This window comes from Plasmodium fragile (assembly GCF_000956335.1).
Source record: "Plasmodium fragile strain nilgiri unplaced genomic scaffold supercont1.103, whole genome shotgun sequence".
In the NCBI taxonomy this organism is placed as follows: domain Eukaryota; phylum Apicomplexa; class Aconoidasida; order Haemosporida; family Plasmodiidae; genus Plasmodium; species Plasmodium fragile.
The window spans coordinates 1,786-24,163 of NW_012192683.1; the positions used below are offsets into that span (position 1 = coordinate 1,786).

The 22,378-nt window shown below is 39.9% G+C and overlaps 6 protein-coding genes across 6 annotated transcripts; 3 read left to right on the top strand and 3 right to left on the bottom strand.

Annotated features, from left to right (window-relative positions):
- Positions 1–2,845: 2,845 nt before the first annotated feature.
- Positions 2,846–4,104, top strand: AK88_05212 (actin-2; the record flags this gene model as incomplete). The annotated part of the gene is made up of 2 exons (XM_012482814.1): positions 2,846–3,293; positions 3,422–4,104. The coding sequence occupies 2 exons, from the start codon at positions 2,846–2,848 to the stop codon at positions 4,102–4,104; spliced, it is 1,131 nt and encodes a 376-aa protein (XP_012338237.1).
- Positions 4,105–5,485: 1,381 nt separating this feature from the next.
- On the bottom strand, positions 5,486–6,814 carry AK88_05213 (deoxyhypusine synthase; the record flags this gene model as incomplete). Its single annotated transcript, XM_012482815.1, has 1 exon — positions 5,486–6,814. One exon carries the CDS (start codon positions 6,812–6,814, stop codon positions 5,486–5,488), a length of 1,329 nt encoding a protein of 442 aa, XP_012338238.1.
- Positions 6,815–8,021: 1,207 nt separating this feature from the next.
- AK88_05214 (uncharacterized protein) lies at positions 8,022–11,363 on the top strand (the record flags this gene model as incomplete). Its single annotated transcript, XM_012482816.1, has 1 exon — positions 8,022–11,363. One exon carries the CDS (start codon positions 8,022–8,024, stop codon positions 11,361–11,363), a length of 3,342 nt encoding a protein of 1,113 aa, XP_012338239.1.
- Positions 11,364–11,900: 537 nt separating this feature from the next.
- On the bottom strand, positions 11,901–13,711 carry AK88_05215 (glycylpeptide N-tetradecanoyltransferase; the record flags this gene model as incomplete). The annotated part of the gene is made up of 4 exons (XM_012482817.1): positions 11,901–12,947; positions 13,121–13,168; positions 13,360–13,482; positions 13,697–13,711. The coding sequence occupies 4 exons, from the start codon at positions 13,709–13,711 to the stop codon at positions 11,901–11,903; spliced, it is 1,233 nt and encodes a 410-aa protein (XP_012338240.1).
- Positions 13,712–16,330: 2,619 nt separating this feature from the next.
- On the top strand, positions 16,331–18,463 carry AK88_05216 (uncharacterized protein; the record flags this gene model as incomplete). The annotated part of the gene is made up of 7 exons (XM_012482818.1): positions 16,331–16,378; positions 16,810–16,859; positions 17,027–17,096; positions 17,239–17,292; positions 17,426–17,475; positions 17,635–18,011; positions 18,207–18,463. The coding sequence occupies 7 exons, from the start codon at positions 16,331–16,333 to the stop codon at positions 18,461–18,463; spliced, it is 906 nt and encodes a 301-aa protein (XP_012338241.1).
- Positions 18,464–20,842: 2,379 nt separating this feature from the next.
- Positions 20,843–22,168, bottom strand: AK88_05217 (uncharacterized protein; the record flags this gene model as incomplete). The annotated part of the gene is made up of 1 exon (XM_012482819.1): positions 20,843–22,168. One exon carries the CDS (start codon positions 22,166–22,168, stop codon positions 20,843–20,845), a length of 1,326 nt encoding a protein of 441 aa, XP_012338242.1.
- Positions 22,169–22,378: the final 210 nt, after the last annotated feature.

Below are 22,378 nucleotides of genomic sequence, written 5' to 3' on the forward strand. Positions count from 1 at the left end.
CGGGATGAGCTGAACATAAAACACAATGAGCCAATCAACCCATCCAAAATTTGCACCACCCTAATATAGATATACCAAACGAACAAACAGACAAAAAAAAAGTGTACAATTGTGCATTGCCTTCCGCGTTAGAAGCCCTTGAAAATATCCCCCAAGGGGAAACATGGGCTTATGACACATTTCACCTTCCAAACATTTTCCCCCTTTTTGGTCACTATTTTGTTGAATTAAAAATGGAATATATTTTTTGCCCATATATGAGGATCGTTGTGATGTTTTTTTTTTTTTTTTTTGGAAATTTTTAAAAGAGCCCAAATCTCTTATTGAGAAGAGACTTTTCCATTGTTAACATTTCGCATGTGATATAAAAGCTCCAAAGTGTGACAGCAAAAAAAAGGGAGAGTTAAGTGTTCAGTGTTTGTTTGCTAACTGCTGAACCGCTACACACAGAATAGCTTAAAAATGAAAAAAAAAAAAAACAAATATTTTTAAGTCTTTTTTTTTGTTATTAAATTAAGCAAGTAGAATTCACAAAATGGTGAAGGGGAACAATCTCATGCAGAACGGAATTGTGAGAAGGGTTTTCTCTATGTTGGTCTGTTGGGCAAGTAAAGCAGAAGATGCATCCTTATGTATAAGGATGCTTAAATGGAGAGTGTTTCGTGTTCGGTGTGGTAATACTACGGTGTTTTTTTTAAATATTTGTAAAGGGGAAAACGTTAAACAGCCTAACACCGCATAACACGGCGTAACAGAGAGAGAGGTGCCGAATGTGGATTAGCTACATGTAAGCACGTGCGTGATGTGCTAGCGTCGACGTATTTGTGTGTATAAGCCGTGCATGCACACACACATAAATATACTTAGGGGCATCATCTACGTGGAGGTATGGCAATTCGGTGCGAACGGTATGGAAGGTGCTCCGCTAAAAAATCCTCACCTTTTATATACACCAGTGAAATAGCAGTAAACCTGACACATATATGTGCCATCACGTAAGTACGCTCTTATGCTCATACATTTTACCAATTTGCGCACTAACAAAATGAGTAACCCTTTTGGGGAAAAAACATATATATTACCATTTAAAAGGGGGGCACTTTTAATTTGTCTTCCGCAGCTTTAAGCAATATAGCATATTCTATATACACCGCGGGAGCTATTTTGACAAAAATTCCATTTAAATATTTCCACGCCATACACAAAATTTTCTCTACACACATGATTTCTGACTCCCAGTCTATTCGACAGTGACATGCTACTGCACACCGGTTGGTACGTGTACATATAATATCTGCGTGTGTTTCCCCTTTTTTTTTTTTTTTTTGTTCCAAAATGACCCTTTAGCGTTCCTCCTCACGTGTGCGTAGTATGCTCCACGGGTGAAAAGGATTACATTACTCCTATCACTTTTTTTGTTTACGTACATATGCCATAGAGTCACATTCCTGTCAATTTCCCCACCCAAGGCATTTTCGCTTTATCTTATCCATTCACAAGAAGCGCCTCTTCCATACTGCCTCTACATGTTCTGTAAATTTGACCACGCTATTGAAATCAGTTATATTTTTTTTTTATTATTCCCCTTTCGCATTTAAAACAAAAAAAAAAAAAAAAAACAGTGCATAGGCATCGACTGAGCCAATACATAAACGATGTTGCGAGTGTTATAAAAAAAAAAAAAAAAAATTACATTTTACGTATTTCAACGCGTAACGACATATTCCCATTTTGAGAAAATAAGAATCAACTTTTTCTCTGTTAAGCCTTTTATAAATTCACATTTGGGGGTTCTATGACCGCTGTTGGTACCTAAAAATTTTATTTACCTACTGGGGGAAGCTGTTTTTAACCAACTGTGTGAGCTGAAAAGAAGGAGTGGACTGCATAAAATATATACATACGCAAATAATACGTATATAACGCATAAGGACGAGTTTCTACATACATAACTAAACGCCCCGTTGCCCACGTACACGCGTTCTACCTACGTACATGTGCGCTTACATACAAATGCACATGCCGTGAAAACTCGCGATTTACATGCCATCAGCGTGATTGTTTCGCTTGAACAATTTAAAAAGAAAAAGAAAAGAAAAAAAAAAAAAGCACAAACACAAACGTACAAATATACATAGCAGCGCCACTGAGTGACATCCACCCATCACTACCATAGGTAGCCGAAACAACGTACATAGGAATAAAAAAGTAAAACGGTGAGACGATAAATATATATATATATATATATTCATGCAAAAAGAGCCAGTCAGTAATGATAAAAACATATTTTAAAAATCATTTTCTAGCTTAAATATGCATATGTAAATGGTGTACATGCGTATAGGTGTTATAGCATATGTATAGAGATATAATTGTGGGTGTAGGCACGTGTATGTATAGGAGCATATGAGCACAACAGTGTATCCTTTGTACACGCGCGCGATACACTGTCATATGAACAAAGGCATGCACATATGGAAAGCAATCCCAATTTAGATCACTTCTATATTCTACATTTTCAGGCAATCATTCAGCTCTCATAGAAGAAAACAACCCGCAAGAGCCTAAACAATTTCGACCCATAGTAAACCCAAAACAGTAAGGCATATAAAAGCACCACATTCTTCTTTCCCCTGTCTGCGTATGCTCCCAGTGTGTAAACTGCTTCTACATCGTTGCCGCAGTGCATAACGTGGTGCAAATGAAGGAGGGGGGAAAGTGGGAACAAGGTCTATATGTGAATCTATAGATGTACATACACAGGTGTTGGCGTAGGTAGATCTTCATCCCCTACGCGGAATACTCGTCTCCCCAATTATTTCCAATAACTTGCCCCTTTTGGCAGATGTCAGAAGAAGCTGTAGCTCTAGTGGTTGACAATGGAAGTGGAATGGTGAAGTCGGGATTGGCAGGTGACGATGCACCTAAGTGTGTATTTCCATCAATTGTGGGAAGGCCCAAAATGCCAAACATAATGGTAGGAATGGAACAGAAAGAGTGCTACGTAGGCGATGAAGCACAAAACAAGAGGGGAATACTAACCCTAAAATATCCAATTGAACATGGAATAGTGACCAACTGGGATGACATGGAAAAAATTTGGCACCATACATTTTATAACGAGTTAAGAGTTTCTCCTGAAGAGCATCCAGTCCTGCTGACAGAGGCACCTTTGAACCCGAAGACGAATAGAGAGCGCATGACGCAAATTATGTTTGAGTCCTTTGACGTGCCGGCTATGTATGTTAGCATTCAGGCTATTTTGTCCCTGTACGCTTCTGGGAGGACAACAGGTAAGATGTGGCCGTACGAGGGTTTTCAGCAGGAGATTGTTGTACGTGTCCCGCCCCCCTATTTATGACCCCTTTAACAATGTTTCTACATGGACTCTACACCGACTCTACACCTTTTCACACCGCAGGAATCGTGCTGGACAGTGGCGACGGAGTGAGTCACACCGTTCCAATTTACGAGGGCTATGTCCTTCCGCATGCAATCAACAGAATCGACATGGCGGGGCGAGATTTGACCTACTACATGATGAAGCTGTTCACAGAAAGAGGACACACATTCACAACCACGGCAGAGAGAGAAATCGTTCGAGATATAAAAGAAAAATTATGTTACATTGCACTAGATTATGATGAGGAATTAAAAAAATCAGAAGCACAGTCCGACCAGATAGAAGAAATATATGAATTGCCCGATGGAAATTTAATAACTGTAGGTAGCGAAAGGTTCAGGTGCCCAGAAGCTTTATTCAATCCAACGTTAATAGGAAGGGAATGCCCAGGACTACACATCACGGCTTATCAAAGTATAATGAAATGTGACATTGACATCAGAAAGGAACTCTACAATAATATTGTTCTTAGTGGTGGAACTACTATGTATAATAATATTGGGGAAAGATTGACCAAAGAAATGACCAACTTAGCTCCATCTTCCATGAAAATAAAAGTTATTGCGCCACCTGAGAGGAAATACTCTGTGTGGATCGGAGGGTCCATTTTGTCCTCATTGTCAACCTTTCAGCAAATGTGGATAACAAAGGAGGAGTACGAGGACGCTGGGCCTAGCATCGTTCACAGGAAGTGCTTTTAACTTCGCGCAAAGGGAATATTCGCGTTAGGTAGCATATGTTGGCATGCCAAATGGGCACACGAAAAGGGACATATATCCCTACGTGTAATCACGAACACCCGAGCACAGCGTAATTAGGCAACGACGAACGTCTTCTCCCCCACTAGCAGCAATTAATGTATCATAGACTCCTTACCAGATCAAAGTTTTTATGTTACGCATTTTTAAAGAGTGCGCCTCTTGCCCATCAGCGAAAAGGTCTACACAATGCACATGCCTTCGGGTATCGAAGAGTTTAATTTATTCCCGCGATTTGAAATACGTTAAGTTTATTTTATGTATATTTACATGAAACGCGTTTATGCAGCTGTGCTTTTACACATCCATTTTCTTTTTCATAATGCAATTTTGGCCCTATGTGTTTTATGTTACCCGGTGGCCCCCCCCACACATACATACATACATACACGCACCCGGGAGCATGTAGAAACCTTCGTCCATGCATACAGGCAACCGTCCCCCACTTTTTCTCTGCCAAGTGTCCATTTGAATCCTATTTAATTTGACATTTCCCTAAAATAATATTATGATCTTTATTTTCATTTTTGAAACGTATTTGTTTAAAGATTAAATTTTTGGTGATTGCATAAGTGCATTTGTTTTAGCATATTTCCTTTTTTTTTTTAAATCAGTTTGTTATTTTATTTTATTTTATTTTTTTTGAGCGCAGATGGGGAGGGGGTAGCGTGTGCCCATGTGCTCATAAAATTATGTATGCTTATGCCGCCCCTGTGCCTACCAGGGGTGTACCTCCGCGAGGGCGTCCGTCCTATCATACTTGAGCAGGAGACGCATATACATATATACCCATTCGCACATTCACCCATTCACACGCTAGCCTCGGGGGGAAAAGGAGTGTACGCAGAAATAGACATACCTAAGCAGCAAGTTCTATTTGTCACTCCATAACGAGTGTATGCATATACATGCACACCAGGCTTCAATTCACACAACTTTTTTTTTTTTTTTAAATACATTTTTTTATGACCACAAATTTGTGCTTTAATTAAGGAAAACTTACACGAATAAGCAGTTTAATACAAATCGTATATACAACATAGACTGTGTCCCCAGGAGTCGCCAAGCGCTAAGTGGGGTTTAAAAGGGCGAGAGCAAGGGTGCGCACAAAAAAAAAGGAAAAAAGGGAAGCAGCAAAATTGCGCAACGGTGTGAGGCAACCCCACGACGCTGTGCTATTCAACTAGCCCCTTTAAATTGCGCCAAAAGTGTGGAATGCAAAAATTCAACTTGGTTTGGCCCATTTTGCAATTTTGTTCCCCTCACATACATGTTCTGCACTATTTTGTGCCTATACGAGTTTCCTCCTTACCAGAGGTAGGCCTCACCCTAGCTGCTTCCCCCGTCGATCGTGCAAGTAGAACGTGTTGAGAACCATCAGGGGAAACAAAATCGTCGCATCGCCAAAAACTTTAACATGGTTGTTCGTGTGACCCGCCTTAATCTTTCCCCACGATAAAGCTTCCGTAGTATTTGCGCCACTATCACTGCCGTCGTACTCATTAGCAGTGTTTACATACACTGCAAAATCGGCTCCATTTCTCATCAAATTGGCATTACACACGTGATGTTTGGGTAGGCCTCCTCCCAAAATGATAATTCCAGACTTCTTACAATTTAGCGCCAAGGAGTTAATCTTCTTAATATCCTTTACAATGTCTAAAATGAGATTATTTTTTATTTTTTTACCATAGTTGTGAAAAAATAAATTATCCCCCAGGGATCCATCTGTTAACCCGGGGCAGAATACAGGGATGTCATTTTTATAGCACCAATATATGAGGGAACTTTCGTCGTTTATTTCCTCTCCCAGTTTGTGTATGAACTCGGAGGGGCTCAAGTAGAACATGTCACATTCGTCTTCATCTGAGCTGTCACAAGGGGGGTTGGAATGCGGTGATGGTGTATGTACCGATGACGGCCCATTTTTTTCCTCCTGCTCTCTTCGTCTCTTCCGCTTGTCCAACTTCTTCAAAAAGAGCTCCTCATTCTTTCTGTTCTGTTCGTGCAACATTTTATTCAGTAGGGGCTGCAGCCAGTCCTCAAATTTGCAGTAATTATCATTGGGGACAATTAAATTGCCTATTCTGTTCCATCCTTTTTTCCTTAATTTTTTCCCGTTGAGGTTAAAATCTCCCAAGTATGTTTTGGAGAAGCATTTGATAATGTCTTCCTCCACTCCCCCAGCCGTCGTCACCACCACGTCTATGAACTTCTTCTTTGCGAGGTACACGAATATTTCACGCAGGCCGCTAGATATCATGTTTGAGGTAAAGGACAGCCAGATTAGGCATTTTTTTTTTTTTGGCAACGCATGATGCTTGCCATCGCTGTCTACATCCTGGTCATCCTGTATCCCTTCTTCTCCCTCTGCATACTTAAAATGAATCATTTTGTTTATCTCGTCAATCCCTATGCCCATGTTGGTAGCCTGAAACCCCATGTACTTGTACTGATTCACAAACTCGTGCAAATTTACTTCTTTTTCAAAATTAATTCCTTCCACGATGTCTGTGTTTTCTGGAATTTTGTTTGACTTGACAAACACGGACGACTTGGCGTCCTCGATTCCGCTTTTCTCATCGCTGCTCTCTCCATCGTCGCTTTCGTTTCTGATTTTGTTCACCTCCTTAAATGCCCCTTGGTTCGTCATGCTGGGGTAGACTTGTAAATGGGATACACAAACAGGTTCGCAGTGTTGCTATCGGGGGGAGACGGATCAGTTGATCTTACATATTTGAGTACAGTCACATATGCGCGGCACCTATACAGTATATAATGTACAACTGCGTCTTCCAAGTCCCTATCTTGCCGTTTGCTTTTTATTACCAGAGTGACAATCTCTGTTGATACTTTTCTTTTTCACCCTGTACCTCGGACAAAACTGTTCATGGTATTCTGACTACCACGTTTTACCTTTCGAACTATGCAGAGGCTTTATAATGACTACTAACATGCATTTTGTACGTCCTTATGTAACGTTTGTTTGTGTATAGCATCCAATGTAGGTAAAAGCCCAGTTGGCCTTTTATAGACTATTCATTATGGAGTAAATTCCAGTTGGCAGCTCTTCAAAATCGACTTATCCTTTTTTGTTCTATTTTCGCAATTTTGACCAAATCTGCTGAACCTCTTTTTTTTCTTTGTCCCTATTTTTGCATCAGAAGAAAATTCCTTTTTTTTCTGTACCAATTACGGTTTGCTCCGGTTTTTTATTTTTTCCCACATGGAGTATTCATTCATACGTGCGCCGAAGTAGTGCGAGAAATGTAGGGGCAAAAAAAAAAAAAATAAATAAATAAAATAAACGTGGCGATAACGCGAGGAAACACCTGTTAGATGTAAGATGGAGCCTTTCCAACGCGCCCTTAGGAACGGGAATTTATTACCTGCCTATTTTTTTTTTTTTTTATAGTGCTTTTAAAAAATAATTGCGCGATATTGTGCTCATTTTTTCCTTTTTGCCCATTTCTCGTAAGTGGAAATCCATTTTATAATCCTTTCTCAAATTGTGTAGCGTTTGCATATAACACAGCGCAAAACAGGTGACCCATCAGAGTAGTAAATTGGTCGAAAGGGGAGTAATATTAGGGTGAGCCCATGAAGCTGTTCAAAATTACAAACCAAGTCCAGGTGTGACTAGCAAAGAGGGGGGGTGCATTTAGATACGTGTACGCTACGGCTCTCATGTGTTTATGCTTACTGGGTTAAGGTAAGCACCCGCTGTTGTCCAAAGCTGCGCCCGACGGTATGTCCTGCTCCTACACAGAGGAACAGACCGATCGGATTGAGACAGAACGGGAATTTACATTTACAAACATTAAGTACACGTCGAGGCAGAGCTGGGAATATCCCTCCTGATGGACACGCATCATGTGAACCTGAATTTTTTCCCGCACGATGAGGAAGAAGAAAAGGTAAACATAGCAAGTAATTTCAACCTGTACTGCTCGCGCGAGCTCCTTAAACAGTTAAAGCTAAATGAAAATGACAACGTTGTTATGTGCCACACGAAGGCAGGAAGGAAGGCATATGTCTGCTGCTGCGTGAAGGACTGTACTGAGTTGATCTCGAAAAAGCAGACAAAGTGGAATGACGTCTTTGCGAATACATTTTTGTTGAACAGTTTGAAAATTGGCATATCGAGCGAAAGTCAGGAGGGGGAGCAGCAGGATGGTTGTGAAGGCAACGAGCATGTCAGCAGGGGAAGTAAGTCTGGGAGCAAGAAGCAAACTGACAAAAAGAGCCACAACGTGCGCGTTGAAATAAGGAAGGCTGAGCTGTACATCTCCATCAAAAGAATAAAACTTGGAGTGCAGGAAATAATTAACGAATCGTATGAAAATTTAAAGGACCATTACCATGATGAACATAGTAGCTATATGCTGCAAACCTTTTGGAATAATCTGAAAAGTAAGAATATGGAGAGGTACATAAATCTGTCCTTGTTAAATACTTGCCTGTTCCCAGGAAACTGCCTCAAAATTTGTGTGCTCGGTGTGCAAACGCGCTTGACCGTCACAGAGTTGGCCGTCCAAATGAAAGATAAGCAACACTGGGACGTGGTCCCTCTGGGTAAGGATTTCCGCGTCCCCTACATAAATCAGAGTACCAAAATTGTCGTGGAGAGGGCAGCCGCGGTGCCGTCGGAGAGTGCAAGCAGTGATGCAAACGGCAATAACGACAGTGATGCCAACAGTGGTGACAGCGTAACGGGTCCACACCGAGGGGGAAACAGAACCAATGAAGCGACGCCCAACGAGGGCGCACACCCAGGGGATAACGCCAAAAAAATCAAAAAGGGAAAAGACAAAAATTACCCAGAAAATACAGAAAGCCGAAAAAAGAAGGGACTAAAAAAAATAGGGGGGTACCAAAAAATTAAAGACGAAATTTATTACTACATTTTATTGCCACTCATTTATAAAAATATATATGATGAATTCCACATCGATATAAACAGAGGCATTTTGCTGCATGGACCTCCAGGGTGTGGAAAAACCTTCATCGCTTTGGCAATCAAGGAGGAGTTACTACTATTGAGGAGGAAATTATCACAAATGAAGTTGAAGAACAAAATGAATCACCTAATTACATCAAAAAAGGAGGAGGACGCAACAGAGCAATGCGGACAGGCACAAACGGGCTGTCACAACCAAAGTGGGAATTTAATTGATGATCATCTCATGGACGATATCGTCCTGCCAGAAATGGAAATTCTAAAAAGTACAGACCTAATTGATAACAACAATAGTGGGTCGAAGATTAACGAACTTTTTCTAAGGTGCCATAAGAGATACAAAGAAGAAAACAAATGCTCCATCGTGTTCATTGACGAAATTGAAATTCTTTGTGAGAAGAGGGAAAATGCAAATATAAATTTATATACTTCTTCTTTGCTTAACAATATGGATGGTATAAAAAAGAACACACACACCATTTTAATAGGGGCAACAAACTACATTAATCAAATGGACTTAGCCTTGAGGAGAAGTGGAAGGTTTGACAAAGACATCGAGATAAATGTACCCAACTTGAAAGACCGAATTGCTATTTTTAAGAAAAAGCTAAACAGAATCCATCACAACATAAGTGTTAAGCAAATTAAAGAAATTGCAGACTTGTGCCAGTCCTTCACTTGCTCCGATATCAACGCGTTAATAAACGTCTCCATGTATATCTATTTGAGGGAAAATCGTGTTGTGTCTCGCAAGGCGTTTAGAGGGACCTTGCGGGGTTCGCACAACGGGGAGGGGGTCGAAGAAGAAGGAAAAAAAGGGCAAAAGGGAAGCGAAAATAAAGGGGAAGAATCGGGGGAACATAACGCGGCAGCAAAGGCAACCCAGGGAGTATTCCAACCTGGCGAAGCAGCGCACCTCCTCAAATACAAACACCTACTGAAGGGGCTAAAATATGTGAAGCCCTCCGGCATGAAAGAACTTTACGTAGATATCCCCAAGACAAGAATCAAAGACATAGGGGGCTACCAATTTGTGAAGAGGTGCATTAAGGAGTGTTTAATATACCCCAAAAAATACAAACATGTGTACGAAAAATACAATATACAAAGCCCCAAGGGCATATTGCTGTATGGCCCCCCAGGGTGTTCCAAAACTCTATTCGCAAAAGCAATAGCTAGCGAAATAAACATGAATTTCATCAGTGTTAAGGGGCCAGAAATTTTTTCTAAATATGTTGGAGAATCTGAAAAGACAATTAGAAATATATTTAAGAAAGCTCGGGAAAACAATCCCTGTGTAATTTTCTTTGACGAAATTGACTCCATCGCGGTGAACAGAAATTTGAACCAAAATTTTGTCACCAACAGGGTCCTATGTCAGCTGCTAAACGAAATTGACGGAATTTACAACCGAGTCGATGTAATAATTTTGGCAGCCACCAACCGACCCGATCTTATCGATCCTGCTTTGTTAAGACCAGGAAGGTTCGATCGAATTATTTATGTCCCCCTCCCAAATTATAAGTCCAGATTATCTATTCTTAGGAAGACTCTAAAGTTTTACAAAATTAATAATATGATAAATGGACGGGCGGGAAATGACTCCCCAAGTAATTCCTGCGTGGGGAACTCTCCACCCTTGAAAAGGAACCTTGCATCACAAGGGAGAGAAAACGCATCGCACCGGAATCCTTCTTCAGACACGGATAAAATGCACACTATGGAAAAACTACAAATGAAGAACGAAAAACATTATGTTGATTGTGACTTGGATTCGTGTACCCCTACGAACGCCATGCTACAGAACGAAGAGAAACCGCCAAATGGGATCGATCTTTCCATATGTGAAAAAAGTGGGGGAAATGATAAAAAGATAAATGAAGAACAATTTCCAGAGGGGGTGAACAACAGCTGTCATGTGAAGGGGGACCACCAAAAGGAACCCCTCCTCCCTCATGATAACAATTTCAAAGAGCTGTGCCAATTCTTGGCCAAGAAAACAAAAAAGTATAGCGGGGCGGAAATTGTAAATATTTGCAGAGAAGCATCCATATGTGCATTACGAGAGACTCTGAAAAAGTGCAGAAATGAAAAACAAATGCAGAGGGGATCCTTCCCCAGAAGTTCTTTGGTTAGTTTAAGCAAAGAGCATTTTGTGAAAGTCTTAAAAAAAATTAAACCGCAAACATCCGACAAGCTTATAAGGTTCTATAAAAAGTATAACGAACAAAAAAAACGGTAATTGGAATAACAATAAAATTAGCAGATGAAGAGGATGATGAAAATGAGGGAGAAGGCGATGGAACGAGAGCAGTCCCTCCTCGCTTTTGCACACACCAGTAGCAATCATTCTTTAAAAGAAACACCATATGATATAAAAAGGAGGTATCCCACATGAAGGTATTGCGCCTTCTTTTTTTTTTCTTCCTATATTCATGGTGCACTTTTATGTCTTTACTCCGTCTATAACCTTTCTGAACTTAACATGTTCGCAATTTGTTTTTGTTCCTCCGGGTGAGTTTTCATACACTCTCAATTGTGGCCACAGAGGTTCCCCTGCCCTTGTGCGCAACTAGCATTTGCGGAAATGCAGAGGTTGGCACGAGCACCCCCTTTCACGTTAAGTCGCATAAAATTATCCCAAACTCATCGACATTTCCAACATCCACGTGGGCATACCTCTTTGGTTGCTTCGCAGTGGCACAGTGATGTCATGACAATACCACGTTACCGGTTATTCCGCACCGCGCTATTGTGTACTTGGCTGCTCCCCCCTCCGTCAGAGTAGCACTATGCCGACGTGCGTGGGCGCGAAGGACGCGCACTTCCAATTGTACAAGTAGTACTTGAGCGATCCGTCGCCCTCACCGAACTTCAAGTCCTCAAATACGGATTTATTCTGCATCACTTCCAGCGCGTTAAACACATCAAAGTTGTTCCTCTTAGCCAGGAGAATCGCATCCTGCATTAAATTTTTGAATGTAGTAGTCGTGGTGACGTTGTAAAAGGAGTAAGCTGCATTCAAAGTGCTATATTTATCATTGCCCAAAATTTGTGAAGGTAAGGAATAAAAAGAAATCATGTCTTTAATTTTTCCAGCCTCTTCATTTACATAAGTATAAATAACATTCTCGATCGGAAGAAACCAGTGAGCAATTTCTTCTTTTGTAAAAACAGCATATAAATTATATTGCTCCAAGTAACTACCCAATAATTTGTGCACCCCATCGACGTCTTTTTTCTTCATTAACCTCAAATTTTTTAAATTCAGTGTGTCCTCAACTCGATACAATTTAATAGCCCTACTCATTGTTAATCTGGTGTTCAAGGAAGAAAAACCTATTTCAATTAATTTCTTCACATTTATAGATCTGTGATAATATCTTGCGTCACTTACTGGCTTGGGTAAATAAACTCCGGCTGTGTAAATAGCTTGCCAAATATTTTCTAAATTAATCCTCCTTGTAATTTCTTTAATTAAGACTGGAGCTAGCCTTTTTGACCTCAAAGTTTTGTGAACGCATAAGAAATTGACCTCGGCCATTCTTATCGTTTTCTTATGAATGCATATATCCGTTGGAATGGCACTTATGAATCCGATTAGCTTATTCGACGCATCATACTTTACGCCAATGTGCCATGATTTTAAATAATTTGGTGATGTCAAGGCCCATAGTAAAAACTCCGCAGAGTAATTAAACCGGAAAATGTTGTCGTCGTCTTCTACGTAGTTGTCTGTTAAGAGTGTATAAATTTCGCTCCGGTCCTTTTCATCCTTCACATCGCACACGTACCAGGAGTACCCTGGCGGTAGCTTGTACTCATCCTGACAAAAAACACACACACAGGTCATAAATTATAAACATATTATGCCGTTAATCGTAGCCACGGAAAAAAGGAATCGGTTTCTACAAAGAAAACATGCGCCCCATTACATGTGAGGACAAAAAAAAACCTCCATATGTGCAACTGTAGTAGGGCATATAAAAATGAACTCACTTTTCTGACATCCTCCACTTTGTTGTCACTTATGAATGGCTCGTTCACCTGCAGGGGGGGGCGGCGATGTGTGTGTGGAATATTAATCAAATAGGTTGGCTTGCCAAACCGTGCAGCTACATTGTGCATCATTTGTATGAACACAGTAATGGTGCGCATAAGGACAGTATGGACAACCGCACGTACGGGGACACTATGTACGCATGGGGTGGTGGTGCAACATGAGGTTGGCGCCTTACCGATTCGTTAAACTCGTCATTTATTTTGGGCACGGGCTGCGTGTACCAAAACTTGTAATCAATTTTGATTTTGTCCTTCGCATTTTTTATTAGCTGGTAAATGTCTCTTCCGGAAAATTCCTTCTGCGATTGGGGGAGAAATAAGAAATGGGATATACATAAGAGATAATAAATAAATAAGAGATAGGTGAAGCATGTGCGATGCGATCCCATGGAGCTCCCTACACCCCTCTGTGCCTCACATATGCGCAACTGTATATGCTCGTCGGTGAGGCATACACAGCTGCGCGTCTTTCACGAGGCAGCCATGCAACCTTTCCATCCGCTCCGTCCTTACATTATCATCGTTCATTGTTTAATGCTCGACAGGTCTGACTTCTCGTGTTCCAAAAATGGTAAAACGCGACCGCGTCTGTGTAAGCGAATTAAAAGGTATTCTCACGCATGTACGTCTACATGTACCTCTTCACGCGTACACAAATTGGGCATCTACACGTGATTCCTCCTTAAGTGTTGTAAAGCGAGTGGGTGACGAATGTCACTTATGTAGAGTAATGAAACCCTCAGTGACAAGTAAGCGTAGGAATAAACGAATTAGCATTCAGTTCGATTCATCAAAGCAAGACTTCTTTCTACATATATACTGCGTGGTTCGAATTAGTGATTAATGCTTGAACAACTGGGAGCAACGGAGGGGAGGGTTCATGTTGAGAACATTCAGATAATTTTTATTGCCCTCGAAACGACATTATCATATGCGGATTTACACGGAGGGAGAATGTTGCGTGCCCAAAAAAAAAAAAAAAAAGTGATGCAGTGAAATGGAAAACGGGGGGTTACTTTTACTTTTCATAGATTCGTTAACTCTTGAGGAGAGAGTGCGCCCAAGCATATTTGCCGATACAAAATATTTTATTAGTGTGCCTCTACAATTATATAGAAATTAATTTCATTTTTGTAATTTTCTGTCACTTGAATTTTTACGATACTTTTTTTTTTTTTGCAACGGGTATAAGCGCCATTATATTTTTTTTACGTGAAATTTGTTGCCTTAAAACGGGAATTTTACTCCTCAGGGCATATCGTTAAAAAAGGCAAAAATGTGCTATGTATGGGTTTTTTTAGTACAAAATAATACAGTTTTAAATCCGCCGTTTTAACCCTATAAACAGGGCAAAGCTTTGCCCATTCCTCGTTGCATCCTCCCACCAATTATTCTATTCTATCATTTCGTGTTTTTACCTAGTTGTCGTTTTCGAAATTGGGTGTAGGATGGCTCGACGATTAACAATTCATATCACACCTTAAAAAAATAAGATAAAGGAAAAACAACCCTCTTCTTAAGTTCTTTTTTTTTTTTCTCTCTCTCTTTTTTGTGGTGTTAAGAGAAAATAGTTGCAACATTAAGGTTGGAAGAACGTTGTGAGAGTTTAAGCTTCTTACGGATATGTGCATACATAGGTATAAACTCATTAAGCAACTTTTTCTTTTTTTCATTCCACCGAATGTGTATACACAGAGTTGTACCCTCGTTGACTCCTGCCCTTTTTTATACCCTGTTGTGATTGCACATTTTCGACACAAGTTTTGCATTATGCTGGCGAAATATAAGTATCACTGTAGAGCACAAATGAGAGCCAATCAGGGAAAACACACGGCTTAACTGAAAAAATGCAGAACAGACTCAACGAGGGAATGGTGTACTTGTGCTGCGACGAGCATGACCCTTTTGTCGCGACATGAACCCTCTACCAAAATAGACATTATTTCTCAACAGTTGTACCGCTATTCACTTCTTGTTCGCGTTAAAACTATGTTCCATTTGCATTCGAAACTTACACATGCAATTCGAACGACGTCACAAACTTATGCATTTGTGCCACGCGATACTGTTGCCCCCCCTTTTTTTCCCCTAGCTTAACACGCATATATACTTACGTACATACATGAGTAATACAATTTTGTAGTAACAAGTTGAGGTGTTCCAAATGGCAGGACGTTTTTTATAAAATAGTTCCCCTTTTGCCGCGCTTGCGAGGTTGTAGAATTTTTCAACTGCATTGGCATTTTTACACTGATTTTTTCCCTACAGCATCACACATATTTCTTAAATAATCGTTTTGACGGTCGCTTTTAACAGTTTCATTTTAGAACTCATGTCCAGGAGCATATGTCCCGTCGCCGCTCACATGTACGAATGAATGCATATCGCCCTTTCCACCTTTTTTTTTTTTTTTTTTTTTCTTGTTCGAACTGGTAATTTGTGCCCATTTTAATTCTTCAACAATATGTTAAAAGAGAAAGAAGCACAGAAGCAATGTTCCAGATTGACAAAATTTGCGGATTCGCAAATTATCAAACAAATGGCATCATATATGGGGAACACCGAAATGATGAAACCAAAAGGGAAGCAAAGTGCAGTTGATTTTTTCAAGCTAATATTGCAAAGCTACGGAACTGCATATTCCATTTTTTTTTGCTTGCATGTTTTATATGTAAAATATATGAAATGATTACTCTTCTCGAGGCTCCTTGTTCCATCTTCCTTGCCCCCTCTGTTTTTGCTCCTGTTTTTTTTTTTTTTTTTTTTTTTTTTTTTTTAACCTTCTTAGAACAGTACACGTGGTGATGCCTCTTGCTTGCTTCTCCCCTTCTGTTTTGAGATTACAAAGGAGCAAACATAGCCCATAGCAAAATAGTCTCGCAAGCAGCCAAAAAGAGTAACAAAAGGGCAATAAGCGCACTGCGCCAGAGTAAAATAGCAGGCGTTGCAGCAAAATAGCCTTAAGCCAAGAATATGCATTTTGGTTTATTGTGCCAAGGGAACAGGATGAATTACTGGAAATTGTTAACATTACGAGGAAAACGAAAAATAACGTGAAAATAATTAAAAATAAGAATTTTTGTTGTTGTTTTTTTGTTAAATACGATTTATTTATACACCACTCCACAAGTGTAGCAAAATTAAAAAATGGTATCATTGAAAGAGGCCATATCTAATGTTTTAACAAATTTAAATGTAATACGGAAAAAAACAAAAAAAAATAAAATAAGAGAGAGAAACAAAAAAAAAAAAACTTTAGCAGTTATAGACTTTACGCAACATTGACTATACACACTTCTACAAATATGTGTTGGTGTTTTTTTCCAACCTTCTCGTAAATCTGTACATTTTTCCTTTTGCACTATTCTGTCCATGTCTGGGGAAAAGTTAAAAGGAGGATTTTTTTTACAAATATGTTTATCCGCCTCCATTGTACTTGGCCTACTTGTGCCCATTCCATGCTGTCCATCCGTTGCATAAGAGGACACAACTGCTTCTATTACGCTTCTCTTAAAAGTGTTACATGTTTACACAAGTTGTGTATTCCTTTTTTGTGTGTCTCGCGCAATTATTTCATTTTTTTTCATTTTTTATCATTTTTTTTTTTTTCCCATTTTTATGTACAGAATGATCAAAAGAGGGAAATACTCAACGTATTGATCCACATTCTTCAAAAGTAAAAAAAAAAAATGAGCACTTTATCAGACGTGTGCAGATGACCAAATGAGAAACATCGCCAACGCGTTAGACACGTTCGGAGGGAGTCACACTTGTCCGTACCCTCGTTCGTGTAGCTTATCTTTGAACATCCTCTCTCATTCATATTTGCCCCTTTCCCTGCAGAATTATTGAAAATCCCTCCAGGGCAAAATTTAGATCCTTAAAAAAGGACAACAAAACATTTATTAATAAGGTACCATGGCGAAAGAGTACATTGACGGAGTTTCTACTTCATTGGCATTGCACACGTGTACTTGCATACGTGAGTACATACCTAGCATTCCTGTTTACACATGCATTCGTCCTTTTCCCCCCCTTTTCCAACCACTTAACAGTTGCTGCATTTCAATGGATCGGATGCTGTCCTGAGGTGCCTTGGGTTCGAGGAGGTAAGAGCAGCCAAACTGTGAGAAGACGGAGTGATCGACTACTCCATGGAAAACCTCCCCTACCGTGGGCAGAAAACATTCAAATAGACAATCACCCTTTTTTATCTTTTCATTTATTCCCCTTTTAAAAAAGGATGAGGAAAAATGGTTCTTTCCCGTGGCGAATGACGACACGCTGACAAGGTATGAAAGGATAGGAGAAATGTTCCCCCTCCATTTGATCACAGTGCCTTTACCCACTGCCTCGCTGGGGTGTGTCCGTTCGATTGGCACTCACCCCAAAAGGAGCTAGTCTCAAGTGTAACAATTGTACATATGCGTAACCGCTACCCCTCCCTGAAGGAACCTGAGCGAAATACAAGGCTACGTCAAGGACAACACATATGTGTCACACAATTCGGAGTCTGTGTTTGAACAGAGCCAATCGAGCCACGTGAAGAACTTTCGAAATTCTCTAAACGGCCATAGCCTCTCTTCCAATGCAAGCAACAGTGAAGAAACGATAAAAAATAATCCTGATGAACTTAAATTAGGAGGTCTCTCAAAGAGAAGACTGGAAAAGGAAAGATTGGAACTGCTAAATGAAAATGAAAACACAATTAAATTAATACAAGAATATTCAGATAAATGGATCATACAAATTAAGGGCGCCGAAAATACCTTATACTCAAATGAAACATTTAAAATGCAATTTAAGTTTACAGAGAAGTATCCAATAGGTGCGCAAAGGGAGAAATTTCGTTGGAGGGGGGGTTCAACACGTCTCGAGTTATAATCACCTTTGTGTGACTCATGGACAGTATTTACCAGTTTGTGTCTACCCCCCTCACACACGCGTGCACACATCACACCGTATCATATGTGAGCAATCCCTCGTACTAACCACGAAACCATTTCCCTCCCCTCCCTTGCAGAAAGCCCAGAAGTAATATTCATAGGAGAACCGCCCATCCACCCACACATATACAGCAATGGGCATATTTGCCTTTCAATTTTATATGACCACTGGTCTCCTGTCCTGTCCGTTAATTCCATATGCCTCTCCATCATTTCGATGCTTTCAAGCTGCACAAAAAAGAGGAAGCCAATCGACGACATGCTCTACTGTTCAGCAGGGCCAAAAGTGTCCCCAAAAAATATGAGGTGGATGTTTCACGATGATAAGGTTTAGTGGCGACCCCGCGCCATCTCCATTTGAGGTGGAAAGAAAAAAAAGAAAAAAGAAAAAAATGGACATTTCGCTTATCCCGTTAAATCCATTTTTCTTTTTTTAGTACATAACGTGCGCTCTGTTTGTGTTTGAATGCGCACATTTTTTTTTTTTTTAAATTATCCATATTGAAAAAAAAAATACTCATTTGGTCTACTAGGAAACTGGTACTGTACCAAATTGAAGAGCATAATCCAATGGGGAAACTCTCCATTGGGAAAAAAACTGGTTGACACATGAAGCGGGGTGTTGCGGCTTCCTGGCTTGCACCTCTTCTTCTGGACGCAGTTTTTTTTTTTTTTTTTTTTTTTTTTTTTTTTTTTTTTTTTTTTTTTTTTTTTTTTTTTTTTTTTTTTTTTTTTGCTCATTTTTTTCTATGTTGCATGCATATTCAACAAATTGTGATGGTGCATTTCTGTGCGAGTTGTACATAGCTCATTTATTAATCATTAAAGGAAATTTCTTCTACATTTGCTTTAACGTCTCCTAAATTGTTTTTTTTTTTTTTACACATTGTTAAATGTACCAATTTGCGCTATATGCCCCTTCATGTTTTCTCCACCATGGTAGGGTACCGTTGCAGTTACAGCCGCACCTGAGTTCCCTTCCTGTGTGGATGCTCTTGTTGGCGCCGCCAATTCCGCGGCTACTATTTTTCACCCTTTTTTTTTAATTAGTACAACTTAGCCCCACATTTTTTGTTGAGCGCACGCCGGGCCCTACCCACCCCTGCTGGCATCTAGACGTATATGTCTCATGTGCACGTATGTATATACATGCATACACACTTGAATGCACACTTACACATACATACGAACAAATGCCATGTGCGGTACGGTACCACATTGAAGAGCATAATCCAATGGGGAAACTCTCCATTGGGAAAAAAACTGGTTGACACATGAAGCGGGGTGTTGCGGCTTCCTGGCTTGCACCTCTTCTTCTGGACGCAGTTTTTTTTTTTTTTTTTTTTTTTTTTGCTCATTTTTTTCTATGTTGCATGCATATTCAACAAATTGTGATGGTGCATTTCTGTGCGAGTTGTACATAGCTCATTTATTAATCATTAAAGGAAATTTCTTCTACATTTGCTTTAACGTCTCCTAAATTGTTTTTTTTTTTTTTACACATTGTTAATGTACCAATTTGCGCTATATGCCCCTTCATGTTTTCTCCACCATGGTAGGGTACCGTTGCAGTTACAGCCGCACCTGAGTTCCCTTCCTGTGTGGATGCTCTTGTTGGCGCCGCCAATTCCGCGGCTACTATTTTTCACCCTTTTTTTTTAATTAGTACAACTTAGCCCCACATTTTTTGTTGAGCGCACGCCGGGCCCTACCCACCCCTGCTGGCATCTAGACGTATATGTCTCATGTGCACGTATGTATATACATGCATACACACTTGAATGCACACTTACACATACATACGAACAAATGCCATGTGCAGTGAGAAACCACCACTTCATCGTCCAAACCGGGAAATATACACGCATGCTGAACTCACATTAGTCAGAAGTGACTTTGCGTGAAGCAACATATAACACAACTAGTTGGCAAATTTTGCTGGTGGAGCACGGTGTCCACCTTTCCACACCCCTCTGTCGGTAAACTCTTGTCTTAATTTTCCCCTCCGATGATGTGTAATAACATAAATTTACACCCCATTTTGACGATTTTAAAAAAAAAAGCGAATAAGGAATTTTAAGGGAAAAGTTTTTTTTTTTTTGTTTTCAAAAAATTTAGGGAGCTTCTACACGTTTTTGTGTCATACATTTATGTGAGGACATGGAGGGGTAACTTGACGGATTCAATTATTCATGATGAAGAGATAAAGAGGCAAAAGGAAATTTACACAGAAAACAAAAAAATAGGTACCAATTTTTCCCTTTTTCTAATCGTCCTTTGGCATATAAGGGGTGAGACAGATCAAATTTGATAAGGAAACAAACACAACATATTAATAAGTGAAACGGAAGGGTGTAAAAATGGGATGTCATGCGCTAGGATACATGTACGTCCGCACGTATGCATCGACATACACATAAATATATGTGCATCCAAGGCTGCCGCGAAGAAAGGGGGCCGAATTAATCGCAAACACAGTCAGCGTCAAAATTATGAGAAGGGCACAAAAAAAAAAAAAAAAAACGCGTCTTATTTTTTTTTACTACCTCTTCTGTGTCTTTTCCTTCCTTTGCAAATCGAGAGACACATTATTCTCGTGTAAAATGTAACGCCTACTCAAACGCTTGAGCATCGATTGGCACGTCGCTTTTCATAATTTATGAAAGAACATCACTCAGAAGGGTGCCAATGGGGCTAGCCGCGCCTGCCCATTTCAGCGGAATATTTTATCATAAATATACCCAAAAATAGAGCTGATGGAACTTCTTTTCCCTTCCCTAACGTTTCCACTTGACTTTTTCGTGTCGTATGGTTTGTTTGTCCTGCTGAATTCGTTCGCGTTGTAGTTAGCTGTGTAGTGTTTGCCCCTTTTTGCTCTTCCTTGAAGAGGAGAATTTTTGTCGCTATGCCTTTTTGCTGATCTTGACTCGACATAATACTTCTGGTGCAAATATTCTTCGCTAGAAATTTTTATATGGCCCACTTGGTTCACTGCGTTACTCTCTCGTTGGCCATGAACCGTTTTGTCTACGTTCATTTGTACGTCGTTCTCATCCTTTACCTTTTTTTTAACATGTTTACTTTCTGTGCTCCCTTTGATTATGTCCTTTGCTTCCATTTGGTAGTTTTCGGACACTCGCGTGTGCTTCCCCCGTTCCTTTTCGCTTTTTCTTTTATTCGTTTTATCACTCACATCTGTATTGAACGAATTGTTGAGGGGGTTATTTGTTCTTTCTACATTGCTGCTAACGATTGGGTTATTTGGGGGCGCAATTTTGGCCTCATTTTTGGCCACACTTTTGTCTACTTTTTGTGCCACATTTTTGTTTATTTTTTTGGCTACACATTTGTCTATTTTTTTTTCCACATTTTTGTGTATTTTTTTATCCTTGATTGCAAGGGTATCTTTTTGTGCAAATTTTACTTTCTTTATTTTTTTCTTTTTGAGGCTGCTTTTAGATACTCCCGGTTGGCTCTTCGTCCTACCATCATTCACGCTGGCGCTAGCACTAGAGCAAATGCCCTTGTCTTTTTTTTTCTTCTTTGTAGTACTCGCATTGGCCACGTTTCTTCTATTAATGGAGCAATTTTGCTTGCTACTCACGCTACGGTTGCCCTTCATGGAGAAGGCTTTACTAATTATGAGCGAATTAAATTTATTATAGTTTGTGCTTTTTCCCTTGGTTACTCTGTCTAAAGAAATATTGGACCTTTGTTTCACCAGCGTGTTACTCTGCAACAGCATCATTTTTTTTTTTTTTTCTTCCTTCTTCCATTTTTTCACTTTAATAAATAACTTAGCAACTTCTTCTGCGTACATCTCCAGGTACAAAGATATTTCATGCTTTATAGAATTCACGTAATGACTCCTCATCGAGCTTGCACTGTGGCTGGTCACTCTAGACTCTTCTGCCTTTCTCCAATTAACCTGTTCATTTTTCAATTGATGTTCGTATGCGTATAGGAATATCCTTTTTGATTCTTCAATGTCGTAGGCCCTCACCTTTGCTTTCTTCCTCGCCCCGCCCGTGGTAACCATGTTGTTCGTCTGCTTGGTATTTGTGGAGTTATTTTTTGTCGCAAAATTGAGCCAGTAAGTATCCTCCCCTTTTTTTGGTGAATTTGCTTCCTCTGTGCATGCCCTTCCCGGGACACTCTGAAAAGACAAAAGAACCGAGACGCACACTTCCAATTTTGCACAAGTGAAGGGTTCTCGAAAGGAAAGAAAATTGAGAGGGGATTATTTTGC